The 11,744-nt window shown below is 45.1% G+C and overlaps 1 protein-coding gene across 1 annotated transcript in view; it reads right to left on the reverse strand.

The window, feature by feature from the left end:
- ADGRA3 (adhesion G protein-coupled receptor A3) overlaps positions 1 to 10,378 on the reverse strand; it is a 129,353-nt gene extending 118,975 nt beyond the window's left edge. The window contains exon 1 of the mRNA XM_037829505.1: positions 9,885 to 10,378. Coding sequence (XP_037685433.1) covers positions 9,885 to 10,132 — 248 coding nt within the window. The 5' untranslated portion in view covers positions 10,133 to 10,378. The remainder of the gene's footprint in view (positions 1 to 9,884) is intronic.
- Positions 10,379 to 11,744: the final 1,366 nt, after the last annotated feature.

The following is an 11,744-nucleotide window of genomic DNA, read 5'->3' on the forward strand; positions in this document are numbered from 1 at the left end:
AAAAATACCAACCAAGAATTCTACATCTGGATAAAATGTCTTTCAAAAGTGAGGGAGGGATTAAGAATTCTCAGGTAAACAAAAGCTGAGGAATTTCACTACAACTAGACCTGCCCTACAAGAGATGCTAAGGAGAGTTCCTCCAGGTTGAAAGGAAAGGACACTAAACTAACTGAAGCCAAGCAAAGAAATAAAAATCTCCAGTAAAGATAATGAATGGGTAAATACAAATACCAGTACTATTGTATTTTTGATTTGTAGCTCCATTTTTCACTTCTATAGGATCTAAAAGGCAAATGCATAAAACATAATGATAAATCAATGGTTTTAGAATCATAACGTATAAATACGCAATTTGTAACAAGAACTACATAAAGGTGGGGGAACAGAGGAGTTTAGAAACATAGTTTTTGTATGCTATTTAGCTTAAGTTGTTATCAAAGCAAAAGATATTGTTATAGATTTGGGATATTAAATTTAACCCCCATCATAACCACAAAGAAAATATCAAAAAATACACAAACTCATAGAGACAGAAAATAAGTGAAGGTTACCAGCAGTGGGGAATGGTGAAATAGGGAATTAATGCAAAATGAGTGTAAGGTTTCTGTTTGGGGTGAAGGGAAAGTTCTGGTAATAGAAGGTGGTGAGGGTACTGCTACATTGTGTGATTAATCCCACTGGGTGGTATGCTTGGGAGGGGTTAAGATAGGAAGATTTATGTTGTATACATGGTTCCACATTTTAATAAAAAGAAAGATAAACTAAAGAGATAACAACAATTAAATGCAAGACATGCTACTGAATGGGATTTAAGACGGGAGGAAAAAAGGCTCAAAAGGACATTATTGGAACACGGAAAATATGGAATATAGAATGTAAGCTTTATACCAAAGTTAAATTTCTTAAACTTGAAAACTGCACTTAAAGTGGTTACCCTAAGTGAATATCCTTGTTTGTAGGATATGGACTTGGAAGTATTACGTATTCAAGGAGTATGATGTACACAACTTGCTCTCAATGTTCAGAACATATGAGAGAGAGAGAGAGAGGAAGAGAAAAAGAGAGGAAGAGGGAGAGGGAGAGAGGGAGAGAGAATGGGAGGGAAAGAGGGAGAGAGAGGGGGAGGGAGAAAGGGAGAGTGATGGGTTGAAGCTGTATGTACTCCAAGAAAGATCATATTCATTCCAGTGGATATAAATCTATTCTGGGTGTGGCCCCACTGTTAAGTAGGATCTTAGGATCTTTTTTTTTTTTTTTGCTGAGTAGGATCTTAAGTTGAGATGTAACCCACCTCATTCAGGGTGGTTCTTAATCCTCTTACTGGAGTCCTTTATAAGAGGATAAAAGACAGAAAACATACAGGAAAAAAAGCCCCAGAGAAGCTCAGAAAGAAAAGCCAGAGAAGCTCAAAGAAAAAATGCCAGAGAAGCTAAGAGAGAAAAATACACAGAAAACAGAGAGAAACCATAGAAACAGAGAGGAAGCCACTGAAACCAGAAGCTGGGAGCAAGAAAACCTGGGAGAGAAGGGACAGACCAGCAGACATCACCATGTGCCTTCCTAAGTGACAGAGGAGCCCCGGATCACCAGCACCTTTTCTTCAGGAAGAAGATATCGTCCTAGTGATGCCTTGATTTGGACATTTTCATGGCTGCAGACATATAAACTTGTAAGTTACTAAATCCCCATTGTAAAAGCCAACCCATTTCTGGTATACTGCATTTCTGGTATATTGCATTTCATCAGCTTTAGCAACCTAAAACAGATAGACAGAAAGACGGATGGATAGATGGAGGGAGGGAGGGAAGAAGGAAACAGCAAAGGTGGCAATCTGGGGGGATAGGGGTATGTTGGAGTTCTCTGTATGGGATTTGTATTATTTTGCAACTGTCCTATAAGACTGAAATTATCCCAAATTAAAAGTTTAAAACAATTATATTGTTTTAAATAAATTTAGCCAAACAATTAAAAACCAACTTAAGTTTGCATTTATACCCTCTTAATCTTTGCTAAAACTAAGGTAATAAGCACTGAAATTTAAGGACCTTTGTACCCTAGTTATCGTCTGTTTATAGGAAAAGCACTGACACAATAATAAAATAAATTAGTTACGTTCTCAGGACTTAAGATTCCTCTACAGTATCAGGCCAATACAGAACACAACTGTTTTCAGAAAAGCAGCTGAATATACACACACACACACAGAGAATACTCGTCATAAGATATTTCATCCTGTGTCATTTTCTGAGTTACTCCCACAAGTTTCTACTTCTGTTTCTGTTTTTAAAAGCCATCTGCATTAGTTTCCTAGGGCTGCCATAACACATTATCACATACGTGGTGGCTTAACACAAAAGAAATCACTGTTCTGGAGGCTACAAGTCCGAAATTAGGGTGTTGGCAGAGCCACACTCCCTCCTAAAGGCTCAAGGAATTAATCCTTCTTGACCTCTTCCAGCTTTGGGCAGTTGCCGGCAATCCTTGGCATTCCTTGGCTTGTAGACGTATATCACTCCAATCTCTGCCTACCATCTTCAAGTGGCCTGTTCCCTTGTGTCCCCCCACCTCTTTTCTGTATCGACCTCTCCTTTCCCTTACAAAGACTCCAGTGATGGATTAAGGGTCCACCCCAATCCACATGATCTTAACCTAATTTCCAAATAAGGTCACCTGCCGGGTACCTGCTTGAACATATTTTTTGGGGGGAAACAATTCAACCCACTACATCTTGATGGTCTGCTGGGAACTGAAGCTGTAACTGGACTGGGGCAAGCCTTTCCAAATGTTCCTGTGTTTGTTCATTTCTGAACTCGGTGTATTGCCAAACCCACCAACCTGTTTTACATACTCCTGATGCTCAAGGTCTCCGAGCAGGCAAGAAGCAACAGGAATCAAAACCTGGGTCATGGAAAATCTTTTCATCATATCTTAAAAACTTAAGACTTGCATTCATGGACTAAATGTCTAAGTCTTACCAAGAGTCTGCAAGATTTCAGAGAACCTTCCCAACTCACGTCTTTTCTGTGTGCCTGTCATACAGATGAGCTCAAGTAGGTTGATGATAATCGTAGACAGATTTAATATACCAGCTCTTGAATCACAGATCCTACAGCTATGAAATGCTGGCCCACACTAAATTTTAAAATGTTCCTTTTGATAGACTAGGGTAAAAAATTTGCATTCGCACCCATTTTCCATCCTCCACTTTGATTTGCCACCATAGAGTCTCATGTTTGTCAGCATCACTCTTGTCAATAAGTAGCAATTACAAACCCACCCATATGCTAGGGAAGGTGCTAAGTCCTTACCTTCAAAGAACAGTAGATCATGAGAACAACATCAAATATCATATAAAGTGACACATGAGCACAGGTAATTAGCACTACCAGGGTTAAGAGAAAGGAGAGATCAAAATGCTAGAAGAGTTCATAGCAGCTGAGCTGGATTGTGAAAGAACCAGAAAGTATGTGAATTTACCAGAGCAGAGATTCCAGGAGGGTGACAGTCTTAGCCAAGGCACACAGGAAACAAAGCACAAACTCCGTTCAGGGGACAATGAGACGAACACTTTGGCTAAAGTGGAGAGTTTGTGTACTAGGCTGTGATCGTAGGATGAAAGAATCATGCCTTCTTATTTTATCCCTGAGTCCCCAACACTCAACACTATGCCGACAGCGTAACAGTGCTTCAACCAGTGTCCACGGAAAAAGAAAAAATAATTGGTGCTGAGTATTGGGACATAAGGTTACAACTTCACCCAGCAGCTCCCCAGTAGGAATCCAGACTAGCAGCTTGCTGGTCTATTCATTAAAATCACTTCGGCTCTCTCAGGTGCTCACTTCCAAGAAAAGGAACAAGGCTCCACCAAAAAGGGCCACTGCCACATGCGGCTGCTGCATGACCTGCGACCACTACATACCCAAGGATAAGGGCATGTTCTTCCTTCAAAACAGTAGAGGCTACAGCCCTCTGCAACATTTCCAAAGCAAGTGTCTTCAATGCCTATGTGCCTCCTAAGCTATATATGGAATTACATTACTGTGTGAGTTGTGCCATTCTCAGCAAGGTAGCTGGGCAATGTTGTTGTGAAGCCAGGAAGGACCAAACACCCCCAACCCGATTTAAACCTGCGGGTGCTGCCCTGCGACTTCTGCCAGAGCCCATATAAGGAACTGAGTCCTTAAAGACTGAAGAAAAACTAATCTTTGGAAAAAACGAAACAGAAATTAAACATAAAAAAAAAAAAAATTTACTTTGTCCCTCTCTCCCTCTGTTGTACTCACCTGGCAAAGAAGCAACCTGGCTGAATTCAAGATGCACACCTCCAGCTGATTTTTGCTGAAGAAAAACATGCAACAGGGCTGACCGACCTCCCTTTGGATTTGATCACAAGGACAGGACTTTGGCCAGGTCACTTTTGCACAATCCCCAGCATGTGGACTTTCCCACTTTCCCAAAGGACCACTTCACACCTCCTCTGCCCATGTCTCCACCCCTCCTCCTCCCTCATGTCTGAGAAAACAGGAACAGTGGGGCAGGGCCTCTCTCACCCTCCCATCCCCACTCCTACCAGCCTCCTGACTGTCAATGCCCACGCGCGCCACCTTCCCTCCTATCACTGTGGGGATGAAGCGTCCCTGCTGCAGTCAAAAGCCAAATGCCCCATCACCTCTCACCGTCCATATATCCCGTCTTCCCTCATCCATTTCCCTCTCTTTGGATCTATTCCCAACTGTATTCAGATGTGTGCTATGGTGCCTCGCTCGACAACACATCCTCCTCACTCCCTTCACACCAAGCCTAGGTGCTCTTGCCACCATCTCCCCATTCTCCCTTCCAGCCACCCCAACATGGCTCCCATCCCACCCCCTCCAGTCCACAGACGTGCTCACTGGCAGCACCACAACCTGCAGGTAGTCAAATCCTGTGGCCAATTCCTTGGTTTTACTACACCTCGTCTATCAGAAGCTCTCCACTGCAGAGACCATTTCTGCCTGGAAACTTTCTTTTCTTGGCTTCTGTGACCAGACTCTCCCCTAGTGTCTCAACAACCTCACAAGCTGCTCCTTCTCGGTCTCCTTTCTCTTCCAGCTCCTCTACTGCTCCAGTGTCCTGGTTCTGCCTGGACCACCTCTTCTTCCCATCTGCACACCCTGGCCCTAACTGACTTTGACCAGGCCCATGTTTTAAATGCCATGTATCGGCTAAAGGTTCCCTAACCCTGCTTCTCCCAATGAGAACCACTGGTTCTCCCAACTTGTCTCTCCACTTCAGGTGGGCCAGTCACTCCAGTCCCCTTAATGCAGGAATGCTCTCTCTCCCACCTTCATTCAATCCAGTCTTCCCCTTCCTTCAGGCTACGCTCAAGGCCTAATTTCTCAGGGAAAATAAAAAATCTTCCAAGGACTCCAAAAACCACAAGATCTCTCCCATTTTCAGGCTTCTTAAAGCATTTAAATAGTCTGCAGTACAGGATTTACTACTTAATTACAGACATTCTGTAATTGTTTCTTGAATGTCTGCTTCCTATTTTGCAAATCCTTTCTCCCCAACTAGGTTTAAGTTTCTGGGTGATACAAACATTCCTTTTCTTCAACCCGGTACCAAATAGTTCTTTGACAACAAACACAATATTTTATAAAGTAGAATCCAAAACTCATGCACTGTTTCAATTTGTTAAACACTGAGAAAAATCTGGAATTTGTCCCTAAACTCTTTGGCAAATCTTTAAAAACAAAAACAAAAGCAAAAACCTGTGTCTAGAACCTGAAACTCAGAGCTAGAACTTGGCACATATAAATGTCAGTATCAGAACATACAGCAACTGTTAAAAAAACTGAAAAAGGGTCCAGACTTCAACGAGAGATATGAATGAAGTAGACGTGGTTAGGACTAGGGCAAATAGGGCCAAAGAGTAAAGGACAATACTGACTGCGTTTTAAAACCTCAAATTCCATGTGAGACCAAGGGAAGAGAAGGTTAGTTGGTGCAAGATCTGTATTTCCTAAACAACTGAACTCATACAGTTTGTTCAAACACCATAATTACATGGAACTTTTAATAGGAAGTGAGACCTGGTAGGTTTGCATAGGTTAGTGTGAAATAGCAACACATCCCAAAGTAACTTGGACAGAGAATAAAAATATATACGCAGGGCCCCACTGAGGATTGTTGCTGATGTTGTCACAAACATTAAGGACTGACGGTTTGATGTTCCAAGCCCTCTATCATGGGACTTGCTCTTATGAGGCTCATTACTGCAAAAGAGAGGCTAAACCTGCCTAAGAGTCTCCCCCTAAGTACTTCTTGGTTGCTCAGATGTGGTCTTCTCTCTCTAGCTAAGCCAACTCACTGCCCTCCCACCCCTACGTGGGATGTGACTCCCAGGGGTGTACATCTCCCTGGCAATGTGGAATATGACTCCCAGGGATGAATCTGGACCCCACATCGTGGGATTAAGAAAATTTTGACCTAAAGGGGGATGCAAAATGAAATGAAACATAGTTTCCGTGGCTGAGAGATTCCAAATGGAGTTGAGAGGTCACTCCGGTGGGCACTCATATGCACTATATAGATAACCCTTTTTAGGTTTTAGTGCAGTGAAACAGCTAGAAATAAATACCTGAAACTATCAAACTACAGCCCAGTAGCCTTGACTCTTGAAGACGATTGTACAGCAATGCAGCTTATAAAGGGTGACACTGTGACTGTGAAAGCCTTGTGGATCACAGTCCTTTTATCCAGTGTATGGATGGATGAGCAGAAAACGGGACAAAAAACTAAATGAAAAATAGGGTGGGGGGGTGATTTGGGTGTTCTTTTTTACTTTTATTTTTTATTCTTTTTTTCACTTTTCTTGGTACAAGGAAAATGTTCAAAAAATAGATTGGGGTGACGAATGCACAACAATATGATGGTACTGTGAACAACTGATTGCACACTTGGGATGAGTGTATGGCATGTGAATATATCTCAATTAAAATGAATTTAAAAAAAAAAACCTATGTCTAGAATCACCATGTAACATCATCAGGAAAACACTAACATTTGAAAAAGCTGAGCTAAAGTTGTAAAACCTTCTATCACTGAAGTCATCAAAAATACTAAAACTTAAAATATTGAACATTTCACATGAGAAATAGTAATACAGTAAATAACTTATACTACCAACAAAAACATTACACCGGTAAATTGTGACTCAATTTATGTGTTAAGTACAATTTAATCTTTCGACACAAAAGGCTTCATGAGACACAGGGAACAAGAGTGGTCAAGCAAAGGATTCCTGCCAGACCCCTCTCGATCATGTTAATCCGTGTGGTTCACTAAGACTTTTGAAGGGTCTAAGCTTTGTTGAAGTCTAGTCACCCACTAAACAGAAATAACCTTATTTTTCATTAAAAAAAAAAAAATCCTATCCTATCCTTTCCATCTTCCCTATCCCTATCAATTCCATCAATTCCATGCTGCAGCCACATAACAACTCAGCTGAAAATGACTGTCCACACCTAAGGAATAAAATCTCAAACGAGAGAGCCTACAGCCTCCCTTCTGTCCACTCCAGGCACTGGACACTGCCCTCTACATTCTAGCAATGCCAACTGCCAGCATCCTGATTGGATGTCGTCTTCTCCAAGTCCACACTCGTGCTCCAATGAACCTCCCACCACCTCATTTCCTCCCTTTTCCTCCCTGCCATCTTCTCATTTTTTTTCATCATTCCCCAATAGGCTCAGGAAGCCCACCTTGGATCCTTAATCTCAACAATCATGTCCCAAAGTGGCCTTGGTTACCTCCTTTAGGTTCCTTTACCCCTGTATCATAGCACTTCCCATATTGTTCTAACACTTTAATTCATGAATCTTTCTCCCCAAATACCAGTAAGTTTCTTATATTCCAAATGGCAACATGCTAGCCTCAGCAAAAACTGCTGAACTAAGAAGAAAGATGAAGGCTGGGGGGTAAGATAAAGCATCTAAAGTGTAGAAGAGGAAGTCTGGGAAAAGGATCCAGCTAATTCACTATGAAACCTTGAATCCTTCCCTAGTAAGATAAAGGGGCTGGACCATAAGACCCTCTATCAGACCTGACATACCTTGAATCAACTTCATCCAGAACATCAGTTTATATGACCTTAAATAAATTGCAATTTCTTCCCATTCACCAAATAAATTTTATTAGTTTTATTTTCACCTACAGAGCTTTCAGGCGCAAAAATTTTTAAAAAAAGGATTAAAATGATGAGATTTTAACGGCACTCATACTTTGGTAAAGTAGCTCATGAAAAAATCAGTAAAATATTTTAACTCATAATGTGCCTAAAATCAACTTTTCTAAAGAGTGACCCATTTTTTCCTGTAAAGCAAAATCAGTTATTTACAAGTACTTGATCTAACCTAGCTGGCACTGTTAACATTTCAGAAAAAATGGATGTAAACCTGAATCAACTTAAGTGCCACTGATCCAAAAGTGCCAAATGTTTACAGCATCGGTGTATGTGGACTAACTTCTAGAGTATCAAGGGGCATTTCCAACAGTGGAGTTTTCTTGACTTGATTCAAGTCTATAATTAAACCTCAATCCCCATACACCGATTTCCACTTCAAAGAATCTGGCTAAAAGAAAATACAACTGCTGCAACCACCAAATGGTAAAGTGTTGGTAAAGGAGCTAAGCAAAACAAAAGCAATTTTACCCATCCTCATGTCTCTATAAACCGACAAAAAAAATTCACATATATATATACAGTGGTCCGGTGTTAAACATTTCTTAATGCAAACCGCAAATGAAGAATACACAAAGATGCTGATGACCTGCATACCAATCTTGTGGGTGTCCTCTCATTTAATTTGGGTTAAACTAAAAATTGTATTTTAGGTTGCTTCACAGGTCACGCTGATGCCCTTGCCTTCGTGTTCTTATAGTGGCAGCCTTGAATTCTTTTTTAGGAAACCAACCAAAACAACATGGAGGAGCTCAGGGTCAGGGGAATCAAATTTCAGTTCGTCAAAATAGCCATTAGAAGCACCGATACTTAAAATTTTTCAAGCCAATTCATCGTTCAGAAAATAAAATCAAGAGGCATTGGGACCCAACTGTTCAGCTAGAATTGGCAAACTACACTTAGAAAACTAGATCGTGAGTTAGGAGACCAAAGCCTTTCCTTCCAGGTTGAAATACGATCAGAAAATCAGAAGTTCCTCGAGTTGGCAGGCTCAGGAAACCCCCAGTTTTCAATTCCGAAATTCACACACACGAAACTTGGTTGGAGGACGCACTTCATCTCAAAGGTTTCTACTCCTTAATAGGACCTGAATTTAAAAAGGTACTCAAGTGTAATAAAACTAAGATAGTGCAAGGCAAGGGAATAGTCTCGAGGTTTGGGGATCATACACATGGCCAAAGTCTAGCCGTTGTTTTGATATTCTGCAAACTTTGCTATCCCTAGTGTAACTCAATTTGCACAGAAGCTGAAGGAGCACAGTGTTTCCCGGGCGCCCCAAGGCCAGGATGAATGAGATTTAACTCTGATGACTCCGTGTTTACTCGCAACCGCACGTGGCACCGCGCGACGACAGAAGCGCCTCGCCGGGGACTGCGCGGGGCGCGCCCGGGCTCCCGAAAACTTTTACTTCGCAAACTAGCGGGGCCGGGAGGCAGCTCGAAAGCAGATTCACCTGCCTTCCCCCAAACTGCGCTCAGGTCGAGCAAACCCAGGACTTCCATCCACACGATCTCCCCTGCTTGAAACTCCCTTCACACAAAGGCTCGTGGATGCCAGCAGAACCCCTCTCCAAAACTGTGCGGAAAGCCGTGGACGCTAAGAGAAAGAGGAGGGAGAAGACGGCGCGAGAGCGGAGCTGCGCCCGCGGGCTACTCACAGGGTGACTGTGCGGTTGGGCAGCGTGTCCGGGGGCAGGACCTGCTCGAGCTCCAGGCTGCTGCACACCACCTTGCCCTCCGCGGCACCCGCCGCCCTGCCGGCCCCTCGGGGCCGCCCGTCGTGCTTGCAACCCCGGGGCAGCGCCGCCGCGCCGCCGCCACCGCCTCCCAGCAGCGCGAACAGCGCGAGCCGCAACAGCAGCAGCGGTGGCGGCGCGCGGCCCTGCCGGTTCCCGGGTGGCTCCATGCTGCGGACCGGCTGGGGCCTGCGGGCCGAGCTGCAGCGCGCGGGCCTAGCGGGCGGCCCCGGCGCCCGGGAGGACGGGGGCGCGGCGCGGGCTCGGCGGCGCCCGGAGTCTCATGGCGGCCAAAGGACAGGCCCTCTTCGGCGCCGACATGCTCCTTTGTGCGCGGCAACCGCGCTCGGGCCCCGGGGAGCCACGGGGTTACGGCCCGGCGGGAGTACTGCCTCCTCCTCCTTCGCTGCCGCCGCCACCGCCTCCTCCCCCGGCCACTGCCCGCGGCGGCTCCTCCCAGCCCGCCGACGGCCGCCCCCGCCCCTTCCCCTCCTTCCTTTCCTCCTCCTCCAACTCCAGTCTTCTCCCCACGCTTCCCGCCGCCCGCAGCTCCGAGGGGGAAGCGCGCGCTCCTGGGACCCGCGCCGCCCGCCCGACCCAGATCTCAACCCGGTGGGCGCCGGGTGTAGGGACATGGGGGCCCGCAGGAGGACGGCAAGTAGTGGGAGGGGTCGGAAGAAAGCCGTAGTCCAAACTCTGGCCGCTGTGTTTACTGTCCCGCATGTTCGGCGCCAGAGCTTTCCAGACAAAGCCGCCCAGTGCGCCTCTGGGGGCCTCCCCCTTCCTCCCTAGGAGCCCTGGCCGGGGGAATGGAGTGAGGGAGAAGAGAAGGACTGAGTTTCCTTGACCAAAAACCCGGGGGGAAAGTGGCCAAAGCGTACTACCTTGAAAGGACTACGCCCTCCCACTTCACTACCCCGACGGGATTTCAAGCTTTTTCTTGACACATGCTGGTCTTATTTGTCCTAGATACCCCAGAACCAGGCAACAGGTTCCTCTCCAGGAACGTGGACTCCCCAGGCTGCTCCTGGCCTTCAGCTCCTCCAGCTATGGTCCCTGGGATGGATGCCTCACGGATTCGTGAAAAACAATCGTTCCCTGATATCCAAAGATACCTCTAGAACTTATAGTGAGCAAACTAGCTAGGAAAACCCAACTGGATTGATTACAATTTTATCTTAAGGCTTCCAGCCCCACACTAACATTTGCATGTCCAGGGCTCACATACCATATGTCTAAGTATACCAAGCTAACAAATAAAATATGTTCTCCTACCTTGAGACATTGCCTTAATAACAACCTGGAAGAATTCTCAGATACCTGGGTGGTCTACCCTGAAGCATGGCAGGTAGGAGAGAGCCAGATCCAGGCTTTAATTTATGCATGTCCCCACCCCTTTGCTTCCTGTGCCCACTCCATTCAGGAAGTGAGAGAAGCTTTCTGCTCTTGTGTGTGTGTGTGTGTGTGTGTGTGTGTGTGTGTGTGTGTGTGTGTGTGTGTGTGTGAACATCTCAGCCCACTCAACCCACCTCTGTCCACACCTTCAAACAGCCACCCCTTGCCCACCCATCTCCGGCCTTGCTGAGCACACCAGCTGTTTGGTTCTTCCGTGGGAGGACAGATTCTGGCAAAGAGGATGCTTAGGGCCTAAAAGTGACCTTGGGAACATCCTGCCAAGGAATTCCAGGGTCCTGGGTACTTTGGACATCATCTAGAAGTAGGAAGGGGGCATAGACTTTGGGTAAACAGATCCCTTTGGCCCTGGAGATTTTTCACCCCATG

Source organism: Choloepus didactylus, chromosome 3 (genome assembly GCF_015220235.1).
Source record: "Choloepus didactylus isolate mChoDid1 chromosome 3, mChoDid1.pri, whole genome shotgun sequence".
NCBI lineage: Eukaryota > Metazoa > Chordata > Mammalia > Pilosa > Megalonychidae > Choloepus > Choloepus didactylus.